The sequence below is a fragment of the Natator depressus genome, chromosome 4 (genome assembly GCF_965152275.1).
Source record: "Natator depressus isolate rNatDep1 chromosome 4, rNatDep2.hap1, whole genome shotgun sequence".
NCBI lineage: Eukaryota > Metazoa > Chordata > Testudines > Cheloniidae > Natator > Natator depressus.
In genome coordinates, this window is record NC_134237.1 from 138,039,477 (window position 1) to 138,061,685 (window position 22,209).

Below are 22,209 nucleotides of genomic sequence, written 5' to 3' on the forward strand. Positions count from 1 at the left end.
ATTTCCTGGAATCTATGTCACCAGAGTGTGAGTGGGTTTTTTAACACCCCTGACTGACATAGCTGTGCCAGTGTAGTGTAGACCTGGCCCTAGGCACCTTTTTAAAATGTGGATCCTGGTCTTATTAGCCCTTATATAAACAAATCTACATTCAATCCCAGCCTCTTCCTTTTGGTCTGCTTTCTTTGGTGCCTCCACTCATCCTGACAGCGGGTGAGCCCCCAGGGAGCAGATATTACAAAGCTTTCGTCAGTGGCAAAAAACACCACAAAAACAAAAATTGCCATCCGCACCTCAATATTGTACACCATGGAAAGAGGATCTCGTTTAGACAAACATGATACACCAGCATGTTGAACACACCTACGTCAAGGCCCAATCAAGACTGCTGCATTGCTCTGCTCAGGATGGAAATGAGCTGAACCTTCAGGTACTGGGGAATGGACGTGAGGTAAACTGGGGTATTTACACCTAGGATGAAATTCACCCCTGTACAGAGAGACAAGCACAAACCCCAGGCACCCTCTGGGCTTCACTGGATCTCAGGTGGTGCCTGGGCCTTGGGAATTTCACCCCTACATCCTAGATGACTTACAGTCAAATATGCAGGAGATGGTGGGTCTGTTTACACCGAAGCTCAAGGTCGAAACCGATTTTCCATCATCGCTCTTGTCGTCTGTCACGCCCCCCTGAAGGAGAAATAGACGTAACATGAGTCCCGCAGAGCCCAGCTTTTGAATAACCCTCTTTTGGACGCAGGGCCATCCCTAGGGGGGTGCAGGGCCTGGGACATAGGCACTGAGTTTCTAATCTGCCGGGGGGGCTCCCCACTGGCTCCGCCCAGGCCCCACCCCCACTCCACCACTTCCCCCAAGGCCCCACCCCTGCCCTGCTTCTTCCCACCCGGACTCTGCCCCGCACCTTCCCGCTCTCGCCCCACCCTGCCTCTTACCCTTCCGCAGTTCCACCCCCTCCCCTGAGCGTGCTTGGCCCTCGCTCCTCTCCGCTCCCCAGCACCTCCTGACACCACGAAACATCTGATCCACGGCAGGCGGTAGGCGCTGAGAGGGAAGCAGAGGTGCTGATCGGTGGGGCCCGCTGGCAGGCAGGAGGTGCTGAGAGAGGGGGAGGTTCTGGTGGGGGGCTGCTCCTCGTCCCCCCCTCGCCCACCTGCCGCTAGCCGCTCACCTCCCCATTCGCCTCCTCACCTGCCTGCCTCCCCGCCTACCTCCTCATAACTTTATAGAAGTACAAGTCCCCACAGAGCGCGGGGCAGTCTCCCCAATTCGCCACACCCAAGGGATGGCTCTAGTTGGACGTGACGGTCCGTGACATAAAACAAGGACAGCCACTGCCCAGAAGAGCTTACAGTCTAAATGGGCCATGTGCTGAGAAATGAGCAGTCTAGCCTAGATCCCATCTATCTCAGGTACCGTCCCTCCTTAAGGCAGTATCTTAGTGCTTCATTATTTTTAAGGTATTTAACCTCTCCATGAGGTAAGGCAGTGCTCTTAATCTCATTTTACTGTCACACAGAGAAGCTAAGCTACTTGCACCGAGAAAGACTGAGGAGAAACAAGGACTTAAACCCAGGTCTCCCAACTGCTAGGATACTGCTCTATGCACCAGACCATCTAATAGAGCAATTGACATAGGACTTGATTAATGAAGAACTAAAGGAAGGTAATATAATTCATGCTAATCAACACGGCTGTATGGAAAACAGATCCTGTCAAACTAACTTTCTATGTTTTTCTGATGAAATTACAAAGTTTGGTTGATAACGGTAACAGCATTGACACAATAGCCTTAGACTCAAAATGAATTGTAAATGGGGAATCATCATCAAGGAGGTGTGTTTCTAATGGGGTCCCCCAGGGATTGGTTCTTGTCCCTACACCATTTAACATGTTTAGCAATGATCTGGAAGAGAACATGAAATCATCACCGATAGAGTTTGCAGAGGACACAAAAATTGGGGAAGTGGTAAATAGTGGGAAGAACATGTTAGTGATACAGAGTGATCTGATCACTTGGTAAGCTGGGTGCAAGGAAACAATATTTGTTTTAATATAGCTAAGTATAAATATAGACATCTAAGAAGTAGGGTTGCCAATTTTCTAATTGCACAAAACCAAACACCCTTACCCTATCCCGCCCTGACTCACTCCATCCCCCCTCCCCTCCATCGCTTGCTGTCCCCCACCCTCACTCACTTTCACTGGGCTGCAGCAGGGGTTGGTGTGCAGGAAGGGGTAAAGGCTCTGGCTGGGGGTGCAGGCTCTGCGGTGGGGCCAGAAATGAGGAGTTCAGAGTGCAGGAGGGGGGTCCGGGCTGGGGCAGTGGGTTGGGATGCAGGAGGAGGCGCAGGCTCCAGGAGGGAGTTTCGATGTGGGAGGGGTCTCAGGGCTGGGGCAGGGGGTTGGGGTGTGGGAGGAGGTGCAGGCTCTGGGAGGGGGTTCAGGGCTGGGGCAGGGGGTTGGAGTGCAGGCTCTGGGAGGGAGTTAGGGTACGTGAGGGGGTTACAACCTGGGGCTGGGGGTTGGGGTGCAGGAGTAGGTTTGGGGGGCGGGCTCCAGGCGGGTGGTGCTGACCAAAGTCTGGCTGCTTATTTGACTCTACCCAGAACCTTCTTTACTCTAGAAATCAGGCTGGAATCTCTCTCACCCAAATAAGTTTTCTCATCAGGTTTCTGGTGCTTTGTGGCTTAGATTGGGGTTGGTGAACCAAGAGAATAGCATTTCTCCAAGGATTTCTGCTTCCCGCCTCATCGGAGACAATGAAACATGAAGATGTATGAAAATGAGAAAATATAATGAACAGAATTGAGTCAAACCTCCAAACAACCTTGTTGTTGGTTCAAATCTCACCCAAACCAGCTGACCCAAAGTTAACATTTGTAACCAGCTGGTGACATACCTACGGCTTCGTTGCTATAATTTAGGGTAGCACTGCTTAGGGGCCTCACCTCAGGTCAGGACCTCACTCTGCTAGACACTACATAGGCGCATAGTAAGAAAGTGTCATTGCCCCAACAGCTTACAACCTAAATAGACCAGAGGTAGGAAGGAAAATGACTTGCTCAAGGTCCCAGAGCAAGCCAGCGTCAGAGCCAGGAACAGATCCCAGGTCTATTGAGATGCAATCCAACACCTTAGCCCCTGGACCATGCTGCCTCTCTGACTTCCTGCATGTCACTATCCTGCACACTGAGATCACGTCGAACTTGACAGCTAAAGCAGGGATAGAACCCAGATTCTCTTATTTTTGGAGCACCGGCCCCAACCCTTGAGTGAACAGAAAATCGCAGATGGCAGTATAAGGCCTCTGACACACAGATGAGCAGTTCTGACCCCATGCATCAGAGCCCGGTGCATCACAATGTTATTGTACAACCCAGAAAAAAAGCAATGCACGTAAGCGGCCCTTCAGTCGCATTGTTCTGTTTGAAAGATCTCACAGCACGGGTAGTTAAAGTGTTGCACTAAGTCCCCTTGTGAGTAAAATTAATGGAGTATGAATTTTGTTAATGGTGATACAGATGGTGTCAAATGCATTGAAATACTCCACTCGCTGCTTGAAAGGATCCTTGCCTAACCTGGGCCAACGCTTTTTCCTCTTCTTGTTTTTGCGTGCGCGCACCAGCCCTTTATCACCTCCTAATTGCCATATGTGACTTGAAATATTTAGTTGCAGGAAAAGGTGCATAAAGATAACTTCCTGGCTAGCATCAATCGGATCCTTAAATATTTCCAATTATCAAATGTTTGGGAAAGACGGGAGGGAGATATTTGAAAATAGGGCTGAGATGGATTTTCCAGAGCCATGGGCCGCCCGGGCCCAAAAATGCGTCAAAGAACTTAGGTGGTCTGCAGAGCCCTTTCTTCTTTCCCAAAAGCTCCAGGGCAGGAATAGTCATTACCAGGGCATTGTCTGCAGATGAAGCGCTGGGGTTTGCGGTGCAACTTATTTACAATAATTAAGTCATGCAGAGTTTTTAAAAGCTTACCTCCTTTTCTTTCCCTTTTACCCCCCACCCCCATCTCTCTCAACCCCTCCTCCCCAGCCTCCCAGCTAGGTTTCCTTAGCGTGGAGAAAAACGCAAAGCCCCAGCCTGTGTCTAAGGAATCTGCTGGGAGCTGAATAGTTCCACAGCTATTTTTATTACCTTTTCACCAAACATGCAGGATGGCCTGGCACGTGTCCTACTGTTCGAAAGCTAGACGCTGCAAAAGTTCCCAATCCACACAGCGCTGTTGCGCGGCCACGCCGGGGAACAGAATCTGCCCCCGGCCCTACTCTGTTCCAGGGACGTAGCAGGCAAGGTCTGCACCAGGGCAGGGGGGACTGGGGAGCCCACGCAGGAAGGGCAAGCTCTGTGCAAATGGCAAAATAGGTCCCCTGTATCCCAACACAGGGAGGAGGGTTTGGTGTGGCTCAGAGAAGGGACACATCCATGGGCCTGATCCAATGGCAAGACACCCTTGAGAACGAATGTGCTTGCTTAGAAAGAGCGGTGTGGTAACTTAACTGTGGGTAACTAGGTTATTATTACCCTCTGAGGAAGGACGGCAAACCCGAGCAGCTGAGGCAGTCTGTGTTGCTGGGAAATTCGTAGTGTAGGCAGGGAACTGTGCAGCCTGGAAAAACCCTGGTTAGGAGGGAGAAAGATACGTGTCTCCACCCAGGAAAGGTGATGGCTGAGGAACCAGAAGCCTGAAAATGGATCACCTGGCTGGACGACAGAGGGGGAATACAGGTGCTGCTGCTCTGAACCGTGACACACCAAACTTGTAATCTAATCAAAAAAAGGTATCAAGGTCGTTTGACAGGATCTATTTTATATAAACCCATATTGATTGGCATTAATTATATTACCCTCCTTTAATTCGTTATTAATCATGCCCATTATCAGCCACTCCATTATCTGGTCTGAGATTGAGGTCAGACTGACAGGCCTATAACTACCCGGGTCACTCTGTTTACCCTCTTTAAATATTGGCACAACATTTCTTCCAGTCTTCTGGAACTTCCCTCGTGCTCCAAGACTTATTGAAAATCAGCATTAACAGTCCAGTGAGTACCTCAGCCAGCTCTTTTAAAACTCTTGGGTACAAATTAACCAGATCTGCTGATTTTAAAATGTCTAACATTAGTAGCTGCTGTTTAACACCCTCCAAGAGATACTAGTGGAATGGAAAGTGTGTTATCATATGATATGACAACATCATAACAGAAACACTGGAGAATATACTGTAGTTCTGTATGGAACAATGCTATACTGGCCCGAGGCGGGGGACAGCATTGGGTAGGACCCACCAGGCCTTTTCCATCACTAAATTCAAGGGCCTGACCCTCCAGCTTTATTGCAGGTCACACTCCTGTCAACCCTGAAGCCCCATTGCTTCAGACCTGTATAACTCGAGAGTGGTTCAGGAGAATGTCCTGTAGGGAACAATCCTGCATTGGCTAGGGAGAGAAGGACTGGAATTAGCCCGTTGGCCTTTTCCATCTCTGAATTCCCGGACCCTTGCTGGAGCTTGCAATGGGAGCTGGTTCAGGGCGGTTAGCGGGAAATGATCCTGTATCAGCAGCTATCAGTTGCCCAGTAAAGTGCTGCTGAAAGCGTGTCATCCTCTCTGAATTTCCTCTAAGGGTTAGGAGTGGACGATGCACAGAAAAACAGGTAAAGAGGCAAACAGGTCCCTAGTCCCCCGACTGTCCATCATCCCCGCAGACAACAACAAGCCCAAGCGAACAGCATGTATCATTACTCGTATAACACACTGGTGAGTCGGCCAAGATGGCCAGTTGAGGGCCTTGGCCACTCCGGGCAAGTGTTCTCTTAGCAGAAGAAGCTTATGGGGCAGCTGCCCTCTTTCCCACCCCACCAGAGATTGAAGCAGGCACCTCCCCGTGTCACAGCTGGAGGTGCTGGATTAATGAGTAATATATGGGCCAGGAGGTCTCGTAAGGGATTGTCCCAGCGAGCAGAGTGGCCCAAAGGAGGGAAAGTTTTGCCTCGTAAGGAAACAGCTGGCTCTGCCTGCGCTGTGCGAATGTATTTGTCTAAGGCCTTGGCGGAACGTCCTGTTCCTGAGGTGGTTGAGGGGACCTCGTCCCAAGACACGGGTGGCTGTAGGGAGGGCTCCTGAGAACTGCTGGGAAAGCAGGCCAGGCCCCCCAGAAAAGAGCCCCTTGTGGAGTGGAAAGCAGAGGGGCGAGTCCATCGGCAGGAGGATGGATCAGTGCTTTGCGAGAGTGGGAGGCAGCATCGGAGGCAGCCGTGTGACAGGCCCAACGGGAGCCCTCCATCTGTCAGCCAACTGGTGGCAGGCGAGTGCCAGGGCAGCCAGAAGCCAGCACCACGTGATGAAATAGTCCCTACAGCGGGTGCATGCGGCCCGGCTCTGGCCAACAGCACCCTGTGTGTGACCGGGGCCGCTGGCCCCAGCACGAGTCTGAGCGGGCGCAGAGGCAGAGCGGCCTGCACCTCTCGTTAATGGCCATCGGAAGTGGTTTGGATGGGTGTGTAGGTGTGAAATCGGAGGCTGTGCACAGAAACGTGTGTGTGTGTGTGTTACACAGAGAGAGAGAGAGAGGATCCAAGGAAAGCACATTAGTGAGGATACAATCTGGCTCTCCCTACCTTCTAGCGTAATGAGGCATGTTTCCCTCCTCAGCATGAGGCGGAGGGAGACGGAGTTGCCGTGGCTACTCCCGGGCTCAGCAACGGCTGCCTGGCCTTTCACAGGCCTAGGGCTCTTGAGCCATGGCCCGGCGGCCAGTAGTGGCCAGGGCACCGCTGCCAGGTCACCCGTGGAGCTGCTTCCATCCCGAAGGCAGAGCAGCTGCCGTCTACAAGCAGAGGCACTTCCTGCAGGCAGTCACCCAGTGTGGGTCTGGATTGGGCTACCTGGGGCAAAGGCCCCGGGCGCTATTCCGTGCCCTGCGTGGCAGCTTCTTGCCTTTCACCGAGGGGTCGTTCTGCAGAGTAAATTAACCGGGCACCAAGGCTGGAGCAGGAGGCAAAACACAAGCTGCACAGTGACCTGGAGAGAGCAGAGCGGTGTGGGCTCTGTCTTACTGCGCATGCCTCCTGTGCCCATCATCCGTCTGGCTAGTGTACTAACGTGGTTTCACCAACAAGCGAGCCGCACCCCAGACAAGCAGACAGTGCAGGCCCAGGGGGCTGTGTGGGGAGAAGCACAGTAGCATTAAAATCCTGAGACTGGTCTCTTTTGGTTTCTATCAATCACTGCCAATTTCTGTTATGCAGATGCCACTTTCCTCCTGCTGATGCCCCCTCTTCCACCCTGAGATCTGCCTGGAACTCATGGGTTTGGCAGGCTACGGGGACCACACACACTCCCCAAACCTGCCCCACCCAATGAAAGAATAAGCTAGAAACTCCCAAGGATGAAACCAGCTGGGCCCCCCTTCCTGCCTTTGCTCACTGCCTCCTGACTTCAGTGGCGAACTTGTCTGATCGGAATATCAGGATTAGGATCACTGCCCACAGCTGAGAGCCATGTACAGGGCCAGTCCCGTTCCCAGTGAGCTGAAATGCACAGGTCCCATTAACTCCCACGCTCTATATGAACTGAGAACTCAGCATAATTTCCAGTTGGCCAGGTAACCTATGGACACAGATCTCTAGAAGCAGACTGGAGAAGTAGGAAGGAGCTAACCAGCCCGGCTGATTGACCCTCTACCATCACACACAGGGTTTGCTCCCTTGACACATCCTGCCTGGCTCCATGCTAAGAACCTGGTCCACTAACCGCGCCATTGCCTGGTCACACCATTAGTGTCTGGATCGAAGGGGAATTCTTTTTTTCTTTTCTCCCAGAGATGGAACTGCCATGAAACAGCAGGAAACGGCATGGCTGGTTTGTCAAAGCAGCCTTGAAACATGCATTCGCTGGCAAACATGTAGGGAAGGCAGCTTGTGCAGAGTTGTTCCCTGAGCTCTTCTGCACACAGTACAATTAATGGCCTTTCTGAAAGCAGGATTCTCAGCCCTGGAGACCTCTCGCTGGTGCGTTTTCCTCACTGTCCCAGCCAGCGTGGCTCTACCATATGCCCTGCCATGGGAAGGCAGCTCATGCGTCTCGGAGGCCCATTCAAAGCATGTGCTTTCAGCTAAGTCAGCCAGTTATTACCAGCTGCAGCTGAGGGGTTTTGGAGGCAGAAGCTGCTAGGAAATGGAGTGAGGTCACCTGGTAGCTACTTGTGGCTTTGGGTCACCACAAAGCAGGCAGGGATTAAAACCAGTGACCTGGAGGTGAACATCTCCAGGACCAAGGACCGGGTTGCTCCTGATCCTCCAACATGCTGAGTATGGCCAGTGTGGTGCCATGAGGCTGAGGAATTCAGCACCCACCATTGTGTTGGAATTTCCCACAGGAGCCTAAGGGAGACAGCTGCCAGCTCCGATCAAATTCCAGCACCAATTGGGAACCAATCTCTCTTAGTCCCCTTTGTGGTCCCAGCCCTGGTGTTTAATGTGGTTTCAATGATGATGCAGATGATTATCCAGTTCACCAAGGCAGACATGGTGGTAACGGGCCAAAGTGACGCACAAATCAGCTAGAGCAGTGAAGACTGTGGCCCAGAAACCCCAAAGTAGCATACACACATTCTTGTATCAAAGACAAATTCCTTCTGGTCATGTTTGGTATGATCTTCCTGTTGGAAAACAACCCTTGTAAATAGTTCAGTAAATCCATGCCGGGTGCTGGCTTGTTTCGTTCCCCTTTGCACTTCAGTGCTCACTGGGCTTCGGTTTCCCTGCAACAACATGACGCTCCATAATTTGACCGTCTCGGGGAAGCTACACCACAACCACAGCAGGGCACAGAAGCATGGCGCAAAGAACCCAGCAGGTAGCGGGAATTTGATGGAACAGGCAGAAGGGCCTTCGAGAGGCACTATAGTCAAGTGCCTTCCCAGCTCCATCGCTGGCAGGCAGCCAGGGTAAACCCAAAGTTAGCAGATGCATCTCCACGGCTGGCCCAGCAGCTAGAGCCTACTGGCTCCAATGGGCTTTGGACCATCCTAACGCTTGGCAGTGCCCTGTAGAGGAGCCAAGTTCAGTTCCCCGTTCTGGCTTCCTCCTCCTGTTGTATTTTTGCCTTTCGTTTTACAACAGTGACCCCTCTGACCAGGTGAAGAAACCACAGAAATCAGAGCTGGAAAAGATCTACAAGGTCATCCAGCCCGGCCCGTAGTGGATGCTTTCCACGGTGCATTTACTAATGTTCTGTCCAGGGTGGTTTAAAAAATGAAGCTTCCAAAATTTCTCTTGGGGAGACTGTTCTACAGCCTACAACATCTTGCCGCCTTCAGAGTCTTCCTAATATTCCACCTAAGCTTTCCTTTTCTTCCTTGAAATTTACCCCATTACTCTTATTTATTCTCTGCTGTATTACGCTAAATCCCTCTCTCTCCTTGCGGTCTTTCCCCTTCAAACATGTGCAGACTTGTTCCCTCAGTTTGGCACAGAAAAGCTACAGCAGGAATTCTGTCTGGTTGATTTTGGTCCAGAAGTTGATCCTCCTGGAGTAGGGCTGCCTACATTTGGCTTTTTGCTGTAGGAGGCAAATACTACAACCCCACTTCATGGTGATGACACTGATGCCTCCTGGCATGATATCATCCGTATTGCTCCCCAGAGATAGCTGCATTTGAGAGGCAGGGGAATGAACCCTAAAGCACCCAGGGGCTCTGAGCTTTCTGGATGGAAGACACTATATAAATATAAGGTATTATTGTGGCACAGAGCATCCTGGAAAACACATAAGTCATGCAGGAATGAGACCCAGTTAGTGAGGAGTGCTGGAAAAGGCATGAATCTGCAAAACCATAAAGTATGGCAAGATCATTTATAAAGCAATCTGCAAAAAAACCCAAGTAACCACAGAAAATGTGGCCACTAACCCCAAACTATGAGGGCATAAAGGCAAACCAGAATGACCTACTGCGGATGGGAATTCAGAGAGCTGAGCCCAAAGACTTTGAGAGTTCGCTTTGAGCTATTAGGCCTGTCTCTGAGCCAGACCCATAGCTGGGGTGTAATTCACCTGCTGGGCTCTTCACAGCATTCGCAGAATAGCTCAGATCCGACAGTGTGACCGTGCCCACTCTTCTCGCCCTCAAGGGGGTCCCAGCCAAATACACACAACCCAGCCGCACAAGGAGCTGGTGCTTCCCCGCTGCAAACAGGAACTCTGGAGGAATGAGGTTGCCTCTAGATCATGACGGAGTCTAGGAGGCAACCCTGGAATGGCTTACATAGAGACGTGATGTTTGTCCATCACTTGGAGCCCAAGTCAAGACTGGATGTCTTTCTAAGAGATGTGCTGTTGCTCAGCCAGAAGGTAGGGGCTTGATGCAGGAATCACGGGGCATGGGTCCCTGTTCTAACTTTGGGCACCTTGGTCTCCGGAAGCCCAACTTTGAGGCCTGATTTGAAGACTTTCCCACCACCCACCATCCCAGTCGCAGTCAGGGGGAGCTGAGGGCGCGCACCGGCTTTGAGACTCAGACCTTACATGCCTCCAGCTGGGCCTGCTTGGCCCAAGCTGAGCAGCGGTGGCAGCGCAGGGGCAGGGGGGTTGCGTCTACGACACAGTACAGTCACCCCAGAGCAGTCATCTCTGTTGATTCCCGCACCCCCAGCACAGTAGCCGGCATTTAGGCAGACCCATTTTATTTACAGGCTAATGAATCTGAAACCAGGACCTTCGTGCGGCTGGTAAAGCCCTCATAAAACTTCAGCACTCAGGCAGGGAGGGCTGCTGGGGGTTGAAATGAGACCAAAAGAAACGCAGCTAGATGTCTAAGCCCTGCCTCCCGCTGGGGAAAGGGGAAACAGGAGAAGGTTGATTGGGGAGTTGTGCACTTACAACGGCATGTGAACCCCCCACCCGCAACTCAGTTACAATGGTGAGCATACTCATGCTCCAACACTGACACACTGACATTGGCACACACCCCCCCAATGCGGTTACAACAGCTGCGCCCACACGCACCCCGAACGCACAATTACCATGGCTTCGCACATACCCCCCCCACACCGTTACAATGGCAGTGCACACATATACACACTCACCCTCCAATGCACACGCCCAGTAATGCACACGCACAGTAATAATGGCAGCGTACACACACACACAGCACTGAAGGCTCAGTTACATGGGCGCGCATGCACAAACACATCCAACACACAATTACAACGGCAGCACAGACATACACACTCAGACACCCCAACACACAGTACAGTGGCAGCACACACACACACAGACACTCTGCAGCACAGTTATATTGGGGCACGTGCACACACACTCCCCAAGGCACAGTTACAAGGGCAGTGCGCGCGCACACACACACACTCCACGGCACAGTTACAATGGCAGTGCGCGCGCACGCACACACACACACACTCCACGGCACAGTTACAATGGCAGTGTGCACACACACACACACACACACACTCCATGGCACAGTTACAATGGCAGTGCGCGCGCACACACACACACACACACTCCATGGCACAGTTACAATGGCAGTGCGCGCGCACGCACACACACACACACTCCACGGCACAGTTACAATGGCAGTGCGCGCGCACGCACACACACACACACTCCACGGCACAGTTACAAAGGCAGTGCGCGCGCACGCACACACACACACACTCCACGGCACAGTTACAATGGCAGTGCGCGCGCACACACACACACACTCCACGGCACAGTTACAATGGCAGTGCGCGCGCACGCACACACACACACACTCCACGGCACAGTTACAAAGGCAGTGCGCGCGCACACACACACACACTCCACGGCACAGTTACAAAGGCAGTGCGCGCGCACACACACACACACACTCCACGGCACAGTTACAATGGCAGTGCGCGCGCACGCACACACACACACACTCCACGGCACAGTTACAAAGGCAGTGCGCGCGCACACACACACACACTCCACGGCACAGTTACAATGGCAGTGCGCGCACACACACACAGGACCCTCTTTTGCCATGCTGCTTACAGTGAACTGAGCTGACCTAGAGACATGCTACCCACTGTTGCTCTCCTTCGCCTCCTCTCGGCTCCCTCTCTATCTGTGGATTGTGAGGCTCTACGAGGCAAGGGCTTCCCCTGCCCAGATGTTTAGCAAGCACCCAGAACCACGGCCGGCTCCAGGCACCAGCTTTGCAAGCGGGTGCTTGGGGCGGCATTCAGAATGGGGCGGCAGTCCCTGTCCCGCAGCAGCCATTCAGCGGCAGCTCCGCCGCTCTTCCGGGCGCGGCGGCCATTTGGCTGCAGCTCCACCGCTGATGCAGTGGCGGCAATTCAGCGGCAACTGCTTGGGGCGGCAAAATTGGTAGAGCCGCCCCTGCCCAGAACATCAAAGACGGGGCTGTAAAATCCATCAATAATAAAATGCACTGAAACTAGTTCTGTTTTCTTGCTTTAATTTTAATCCACAGCTATCCAGGGAGATCACTGCTGTCTCTTTGCTGTACCCCACATTTTTCAGTGCAACAATGGGGCTAGAACTGCTGCCTCAAAAGTTCAGGATCCTGCCAATGACGCTAAAGGAGAATTTCTATCAAACTGCAAACAGTATAGAGCCTATGACACAAAATTGAGCAGCTACGATTCTATCCAGAAAGGGGCAGTGATGCACACTTCCACAATAGTAAAGGCAGGGAGAATACAGCCTACAAGAAGGGGATTCTCCCAGCTCGTCTAGACCCTGTGTGGAGGGTCCCTTAGGGAGGCAGGAGAACTGGATTCTAGCCCCCAATCTGCCATTAACTCAGTGTGTGATTTAGGAGAAAAGTATCAGACGGGTAGCCATGTTAGTCTGTATCCACAAAAACAATGAGGAGTCTGGTGGCACCTTAAAGACTAACAGATTTATTTGGGCATAAGCTTTTGTGGGTAAAAACCCCACTTCTTCAGATGCATGGAGTGAAAATTACAGATGCAGGCATAAATATACTGACACATGAAGAGAAGGGAGAACCAGTGTTAACAAGGCCAATTCAGTCAGGGTGGATGTGGTCCACTCCCAATAACTGATGAGGAGATGTTAATACCAAGAGAGGGGAAATTGCTATACCCTCCTGGCGCCACGGATCTGCTGCTTCCCTGTTATCGGAACGGGGACAGACTACCAAGAACTTGGCCAGGAGGGGTCACTCCTTCACAAGGACCTGACAAATGCAGAGCTGGGTGTGGCCAAATAGTGGGGGACGGAGCAAGACTGGTGAGCTAACAAATCGAGACCACCCCATGTGAGACTCTCAGTTCTGGATGGGAAAACTTTGGAAATCACAAAATCTTTCCGGACAGAGAACCTGTTTCCCAACCCGCCCTACTACGGTCTTCAAAGTGAGCACAAAAATGGGGCATTCTTCCCCCGCCACCAAACCTAAACTGGATCCAAATTCTGCAGCTTGGGTCGATCTCTAAGGAAACCCTCCTGAACACAACAACAAAGGAATGTCCATATCTGTATCCCCATTGTGCTGAAGGGGACACTGAGGCACAGAGAGGGGAAAGGAGCTGACCAAGGTCACAAAGCAATTTAATGGCAGACCATCATGCTTTACTGCCCCTGTGTGTGTGTGACACCACTGCCCTCTACGGCAGTGTTTTTCAAACTGTGGGTCGCGACCCACTACAGCATCATGGCATGTAAGGCACTGGGTCGCACTGCTGACCGGGACGTTAAAAGTCCCGTCGGCGGTGCTGCCCAGCGAAGGCAGGCTAGTACCTACCTTTTCCGACATCTCGCTGTTCCCCAGAAGCAGCCTGCAGTGCCTGGCTTCTAGGCCGGGGGGGACAGGGCTCCGTGCGCTGCCCCCACCCCGAGCACCAGCTCCACACTCCCATTGGCCAGCAACCGGCCAATGGGAATTGGGGGGGGGGGGTGCCTGCGGGCGAGAGTTGTGCAGAGCCGCTAGTGCGCCTCTGCCTAGGAGCCAGACCTGCTGCTGGCCACTTCTGGGGCGCAGCGTGGTCCGTAGTGCTCCCTAGCTGCGCTGCTGACTGGGAGCCACCGGAGGTAAGTCCGAGCCCCAATCCCCTGCCCCAGCCCTGAGCCCCCCCAAACCTCGAACCCCTTCCTGCACCCCAAACCCCTCATCCCCAGCCCAGAGCCCTGACCCACCCGCACCCCAACTCCCTGCCCCAGTCCTGAGTCCCCCCCCAAACCCTGAGCCCCTCCTACACCCCAAACCCCTCATCCCCAGCGCAGAGCCCTGACCCCCTCTCGCACCCCAACCCTCTACCCCAGCCCTGAGCCCCTCCCACGTCCCAAACCCCTCATCCCCGGCCCCACCCTGAAGTCCTCACCTCTGCACCCCAACCCTCTGCCCCAACCCAGAGCCCCTCCCACACCTCAAACCCCTCGTCCCCTGCTCCACTGGGTCACGGGCATCAACAATTTTCTTCAGCTGGGTCCCCAGGAAAAAAGTTTGAAAACCACTGCTATAAGTGGAGAAACCAAGACTCAAAGGAATTAAGTGAGTGCCCCAAGTCAGAGAGCATGAGCAGCGGCACTAGGAATAGAACCCAGGAGTCCTAACTCCTGAGCCTGCATGCAGAGCGTGCATCTCTTCAGGGCATGCAACAGTTAAGATTACTCTCTGGAAAAACCTGGAGAGCTCGCAGGGTCGATGTGAATATAAAAAACCTGACATGATTGAATTCCATGTAGTAAGTTGTTTAAAACTTACCACCGAGTTCAACTGTCAGACAAAAGGAAGGACAAAATGTAGCATGAAGAAGAAAAATCCAAAGGGGAAAAAAACAACCCTATAATAGGGGCTTTGTACTGCAGTGGTTGTTTCCCATTTAGCTATTGGAAAAGCCAACCGATTATGAAATCCAAGATATAAAGAAAGCCAGAATATTAGTTAAACAAATAATGGAAGGGCCCAGAGAGCAGATAACAAGGCTGTTTGCAAGCCTGAGCTCCGAGGTGGGACTCACAGCTATTCAAAATGGACTGGGCCACCTGTGCCGGCTCCTTTGATGGAGATGTGTCTCTGAGCCTAGGGGGATGGGTCTGATATTACAGTGGTTTATTGAATTTCTCCTTCTGTATGGGCCTGTGTTGCATTAGAGACTGGGCCCACACCACCACCCCTGCCCAACTCTGGGGAAGTTCAGGTTTGGATCCAAGCATCCTGGCTGATCCCTGTATCAATAATAAAGGGCTGAGATGCACCCTGAGCTCTAAGTACCAAGGCAGGTTGGAGGCGCCGTTTGAGATTCTGGAGAATATCTGGGTTTCCTTGTTGCCTTTGGCGAGATTCTACAGTAGATTCAACTAGCTGAGTGGGATCCCTGCCCTGGCCGATGGCCAGATTCACTGCCCATGCAGCTGGGACTTGAACCTTACAGTCCTTAAGCAGCAGCTCTGCTGGGATAGCCTCTCCCAAGCCATGGTGATAAGAGCTGTACTGCCTTCATCCCAGCTGGAGAGCCCTCTTCAGCTCCCTTTCTCACTATCCCATACAGGTGCGCTGAGCAAGTCCGCTGAGCAGTCCCCCTGTGCCTGGCAGCCAGACTCACCAGGCTAAATCCAGCCCTGCCTGGTGTAACTCCACGGAGAGACAAGGATGACTCTGACCCACCTGTGTGTTCATCGTGCATGTTGCAGCAGCAAAGGCCTGAACCGGGAAGCACATGTTCCCACAACACCAGGAGGAGCCAAAAGGAGAGTGGCACCTTGGTTGAGCCAACTGGAGTTGGGTTGGTACAGACAGAGCTAACCCCACACCCTGCAGCTGCCTTTAATCTAGCAGCCAAAGGCAGACCAAGATCCAGTGGCTGAGAAGTGGAAATATTCTTACTGGAAATAAGGTACAGGTGGGTGATTAACCACTGGAACGGCTGCCAAGGGCCAGGGTTCTCCATCGCTTGGAGTCATCACATCAAAACTGGATGTTCTTCTGAAAGATCTGCTCTAGGTCAGCCAGCCGTTATTGGCTTGCTGTAGGAATCACTGAGCGAAATTCTCTGGCCTGTGGTTTGCGGGAGGTCAGACCGGATGACCCTAATGGTCCCATCCGGCCTCACAATCTATCAAATAATTTGGATCTGGATCTGAATTTCCTGGCTCAAGCCCGTTTCTACCCACCGCCTTCCGAAACCCCAGGACTTGGCAATAAAACCTGCCCTGGTACCTACCAAAGCGCCCTCCAGGGCAAAGACAGCGGCCGCTCCAGTGCGCTCCAGCGGCTCCATGCGGCGCCTCCAGCGACGGCGGCGGAAGGTGTCCGTCTTGCGGTAGTTGAGATGGAACTTCCAGCCAAAGAGAGAGGCGTATTCCCAGCCCTCACCTTCCAACTCCTCCTGCTTGTGCTGCATGGGGGCAGAGAGCAGGGGAATCACAGCGCTGCAAGGAAGGACCATCTGCAGGGGGACAGATCCGCTCCCCAGCCCCCTTCTGGTTAACGCTGATGCCAAGAGCTGGATTGACCTCTGGAGAGTGGTGCCAAGTATCCACAGAGCAGGCCCAGGACACGCAGCCACAGGGCAAGCTTCCCCCATACTGCCACTGAGCTGCCCCATCCCCCCAGACCCATTCATCACTGGTAGTTAGAATGAGTACCCCATTGGTCCAGTTGCTGGTGGTTCTTTGACATCAATCAAGAACCATGCTGAGACCCCCAAATTAATCTGATGGCACTGCAGAGCCATCCAGGGTACAGCCTTTCATTCACTACCATCTCCTTTGCACCCCAAATAGGGATAATTTACCCACTACTGATGTGCAGCCACCTGTGGGGTGAAACAAGACCCCTGTTTACTTAGGCCCAGATCTTCAGAGGTATTTAGGAGCCTAACTCCCATTGATTTAAATGGCAGTTAAGTGCCTAAATACCTTTGAGGAGCTGGGTCTTGGCCTGTAAACTCTGGATGGCAAGGGCTGTCTGTTCATTGTATGTGTGTACAGTGCCTAGCGCAATGGGTCCCCAGCCCTGGACTGGGGTCTTTAGACCTGGCCCCGCTATAAAGAATAAATATGACCAGTAAGTGTTTAACACCACTTGCAGGCGCAGTGGGGAAGAGATAAAGAAGATCATCTGCACTTGACAGTGCAGGGGAACGGAGCTAGGTCGGCAGTAATTGACCCCATGCTAATGTTACCAGGCTGCTAAAGTCAGCTAACACCTTGATTCTTACCACAGACCAGCCAAGCGCTTTGCCTTACACCTCATCTGATGCAGAGCATGAGCTCAGCGATGACTCGAGGGGAAGGACACCGCCTACCGGGTCACCCGCAGCACCCTGTTTTTCTTGGATGTCTCCCCTCCAAGCTCTGGACTAGCTCAAAGCTGGGGAACCTGGGGGAGCTGCTGCAGTTGTAGGCTGAGGCACTTTACAGACTTTGCCATTGTAAAGGAGAAAAGCATCAGGTCAGTTTCTCCCCTCGCTGCCCGCATCCCCCATGTTTCTCTGCCTGCATCTGATACTTCAGAGCTTGACAGTATGTTTCCTCCCCTGCCCACCTTTGGTTATTCACCAGTGAGCAGGGGGCTTCTGACGGGTTTCCTCGCTGGTAAACCCTGTCGATACTTTCCCCCTGGACCTTCTGCACTGGATTTACACTGAGATGGAAAGCGGGGCAGACTGAGGATGGGAGCTTGAGGCTCTCAGCTCGAGGTCACTGTTTCACACGTGGCTGGGGATCTGAAAGTCCTTCCCACATGACAGGCCTGTAAAATGAGTCAGTCCCCTGCCCAGCGAGTCTGAGCTCCTTGGAGGATCGACTGGACCCTGGAGACAAGTCCCCCTCTCTTTGGATCACAGCTAAGGCCTGGGGCGGGGATGGAAGCTCTGCCTGTCTTCTGGATAAGCAGAAGACATCGGCATCCGTTGTGATATTATCACTCATGTATTTGTATGGTGGTAGGAGCCGGCTGAGATCAGGCCCCATTGTGCTGGGAGCTAGACAAACTTATGGTTATAGACAGTCCCTGCCCCCAGTGAGTTTACAATCTAACCAGACAAAGGCAGGATTCCTATCCCAATTCGCCAGAGGGGGAACAAGGGGTGTAGAGAGCCTAAGTGACTTGCCCAAGGTCCCCCAGGAGGTGTGTGACAGAACTGGGACCTTTCACCAGCACCGAGTTCTCTTCATCAAATAATACTAAAGGGGCAGGCGTGCTGGCTGGCAGAGCTTAGGTGCCCTGGTATGATTTCAGAGGCTGCCGTGCCATGTCGCTAGCCTATCGGAGCCTCTGGAAAGCCACGGGGGCCCGATCGACCGCTGTGCAGTGGTTTGGCGGTCGGGTCTCCCTGCATTTTCTAGTGAAAGAGCAAAAGAGAAAATCTTGGGGGCGTTTGACTGTCGCAAGCCTCCAGGCTGCAGCCATTTCAACTGCATTCCTGGGCCAACGGCGACACCTAGCGGGGAGCATCGAGACAGCGGGATGCTGGGAATATTTCAGAAATTAGGCAGGGAGGCCGAAACCGAGCCCTGGGCAGAGCTTCATGCACAAAGCCTGGATCCCCCATGTCCATAGGGTCTGATCTCCGGCCGTGAATGTACGGGCTAAATGGGTTATCGCCCCTCGGGGCTCCAGTGGTGTATAAGTCCTTGTGCTAGCCTCTCTGCACGGGAGCGGATCTCACCCTCGCTGAACAGCCTGCTGTGCATATTTCACCATAGCCAGGGAAGCGTGGGCAGGCTTGCACGTGAGGTGGGGAGGAGGGGGAACCACGTGTGAGAAGGAATTGGGTCCTGGTGAAAAGTGCCAGCTCTGGAAACGGGGTCCTCTGCTTCTCCACATCAGCTATGCCCACTGCCCTGCCGACACGCCCTCGCCCAACGGGGCTCGGGAGTCAGAGACAAGGTCACCTTCCAAGCCTCAGTCAACCCTTGGCTTCTCTCCTGAGCCTTCTGACAAAGGTTGCCCTTCCCCACTAGGGCCTGAGCCACGCCTCTCAGCCACTCCCAGCCTGCAATGGGTTAAAGCTACAGCCTGAGGGGAAAGGCTCCCTGTGCCATTCGCAGCAGGAACGCCTGCAGGAATCCATGCTGAGGGGCGTTCTGGTTTTTAATTCCGTTTAAAACGCAATTTCGTTCCAGCGGACGTCACGGGAAGCAGCAGGCACTCAGTCAAAGTGTCTCAAGCTGCTCATCCAAAAACGGAGACACATCGACATGGCAGCTATTCATGCAAATCTGATCCTGGACCTCTCTTCTGCAATTGCCCCATCTGTGCAGTGGGGGACAACAACCCTTACTCACCTCACCAGGGACTGGAATAACTGGTCTTTGTCAGCTGCTCGGAGACAATGGGCCAGCTCCTCAGCTGGAGTGAATTGGAGGAGCTCCATCATCTTCAACTGAGCAACACCGACGGACACCAACTGGGGACCTGCCCCATTGACTCCAATGGAGCTATGGCCGACTGACACCAGCTGGGGATCTGCCCCATTGACTCCAATGGAGCTATGGCCGACGGACACCAGCTGGGGACCTGCCCCATGGACTCCAATGGAGCTGTGGCCGACGGACACCAGCAGGGGACCTGCCCCATTGACTCCAATGGAGCTGTGGCCGACTGACACCAGCAGGGGACCTGCCCCATTGACTCCAATGGAGCTGTGGCTTACTGACACCAGCTGGGGTCCTGCCCCATTGACTTATTAATAAAACAACAGCAATAACCTCACAATTATTCCTATTGTGTCAGTGTCCCAGGTGCTTCTGAGGCCGAGGGGAAGCCAAGGTCCCTGCCCAGAAAAGCATACCATCGAAGGGCCAAATTTTCTCCCCCTACGCAGATAGAGTCATACGCCACCCCACAAGTCATACTATGTAGCTCTCAAACAGGGCTTTCCATCAGATCTCAAAGTGCTTTGGAAAGGAGGTCAGTAGCATCACCCCCATTTTACGACTGTGAATCAGAGGCAAAGTGACTTGCCCAAGATCACCCGGCAGCCCAATGGCAGAGCTGGGAACAGAGCAACGCCAATGGACCCCATTTGGGGATCTGGCCCTAGGTATTATTCTCCTCTGGGATCGCCATACCTTTTTCAGAGCCTCCATCTGCTTAAGGTCCCTCCTGCGGAGCCGCACCCACCGCCGCCGGCGGCTAGTGTGGTACATCTTCTCGGCCGGCACCCAGGCCTTGGGCTTGCGGTCTGGTGGAATAGCGATGCCGTACTCCCAGCCTCAGAGTAAAGGAGATACCAGGGTGAACGCGGGGATAGGGCAGCTGCCTTTGCATCTAACCATTAAGTCATTGCAGATGCTTTCAAAATCAATTTCAGCTGGGGTTTTCCTAAATAACAAAGCTCGCTTTCCAGAACCTGCCTGCAACATGCTTTTAAAGTGTGTGTCACTTCCCCGCTCCGAGTGGCTGGCCACACAGAGAATAGCAGCCTACTACTGCTGCCAGATGTCAGAGTTACCCCTTTAGCTCAAGTGCCCGAGGCTCCGTGCTTTGGACCAGATGGCCCTGGGTGTGCATGCCCTACTGCTGATTCATTCAGGGGGCTGCTCTGTGGACATTCAACTCTAGGGTGTGACCTTAGAACAAATCCTTCTAGGTCATCCAGATGGTTCCCAGCATTTCTAGTCATTTGTCCAGGCTGGTTTGCAGTCCCCTGTCGTCCATCTGGGACGGCTGAGTGGTTAACGTGCTGGTCTTGAACTCCAGTGGGGTGTCCCGTGCTGCGTCCCACTCCAGCAACTCTGGTTGGTTTGGCTGCCAGGTTAAGTAATCTGCTGGTCCCTTCAATAAGAAGGTATGTGATGGGTGCCTACCCCGTCCTATGGGAGCACACTACCCAGCTGACCGCTTCGCACTATCAGGAGGCTCAGATCCAGCCCAGCTGCATCTCACCCTCCTCCTAGTAACCCCTTGTGTCCCTACATATTCCTTTCCTCCTCGGCACTCACACCTTTCCAAGGCTCAGCAGCCAATGTTCCCCCTTTTAGCTTGGCTCTGTCAAAGCAGGGGCAGTCCCTCTAGGGGACTTTTGTTGCTCTCTCGCCCGTCTGTCGGTATCTTTCTGGTGAGGAATCCTGGCTGTGGCTGCGCTAGGGATCTGCTGGCCTCTTCTATGCTGGCCCTTTCCCCATCGCTGGTCCAGCACGAACAGAGGGATAAAAACGCTTTCACCCTGCTGGCACGAGCGCTTCCATCCCTGCTAACTTCAGCCGAGCTGTCCTCGTGCTAGACTGATGGGGGAGAGAACTCTCAGCACAGACGCATCCCAGGATCCATCAGCTCCCACTGACGTGAATGGAAGCACTGCAGTGGGGCACCAGAGTAGACCCAGGTAGAAATGGAGGGAATGTTTTTGTAGCTGTAGTGGACAAAGGGGGACAGGTAGGCTGGGATGGGGAAGCTGTCTGCAGGGCTCCTCCCTGGAGAGGCAATGGCCACAGTGAGCAGAGTAAAAGGGGATGGGGAGGGAAGCTCAAATATACGTAAGGTTCTGGCATACCTCTCTCATCAACCGCTCGGTTGAGATCTGTGTCCCATTCCACGTCTTCCCATTTCCATCCTGGGGGACACTCGATCTCCTCCTTAGGAAGCACTTTCTCCCCATTCTGGAAGACATGGGGTGCGTTTACTGAGCAATAATCGGCCTATGAGCGCACCCACAGCCCACGCGGACTTCCAAAGTGGCTAGCAACAAAGCCGGCCTTGTATCAGTTCTCCTTTTAGCCTGTGAGCCTTCTGGAGCATAGAGCACCCAGTGCCAGGCTCCATCCTGATGCTTTGTAAATAGTATCTATGGATGGAAATGCTGCAATAGCTCCGTTGTTCGGGTTGTGCTGAGACTCCCCGCAGGGACTCACTTGCTGTGCTAGATATGGCCCAATGAGACAGGGAGCCCTCCCTAAACTGACAGCACTTGGCCGGATGGTGCAGAATGGATTCCCTGAGAATGCACAAGGGGATCTGCTGATCAGTGGATGAGCTGCAGTCATTTCCCGATGACCCCTCTGTGAAATGGTCAGTAAATCTAAACCTTTTTTTTTTGATCCCTCGGTGCAAATACATTCCTGAAGTCTGAAATGTGTAGGGGATTCCACAATCTACGACACGGGCTACCTTTTCAGTCGGTTAATGCGGGCGTGGTTTGATTGACACTATGAATAAATAACCTAACTCTTTTCACCAACAGATCTCAAAACACTCTACAAA

At 53.0% G+C, this 22,209-nt stretch overlaps 1 protein-coding gene across 1 annotated transcript in view; it reads right to left on the bottom strand.

Annotated features, from left to right (window-relative positions):
- The window catches only part of DYSF (dysferlin), a 303,950-nt gene that overhangs the window by 127,002 nt on the left and 154,739 nt on the right, over nucleotides 1-22,209 (bottom strand). The window contains exons 28-31 of the mRNA XM_074951962.1: nucleotides 21,503-21,608; nucleotides 20,079-20,221; nucleotides 16,223-16,396; nucleotides 596-689 (exon numbers count right to left, since the gene is read on the bottom strand). Of these exons, the coding sequence (XP_074808063.1) occupies nucleotides 596-689; nucleotides 16,223-16,396; nucleotides 20,079-20,221; nucleotides 21,503-21,608 (517 nt within the window). The remainder of the gene's footprint in view (nucleotides 1-595; nucleotides 690-16,222; nucleotides 16,397-20,078; nucleotides 20,222-21,502; nucleotides 21,609-22,209) is intronic.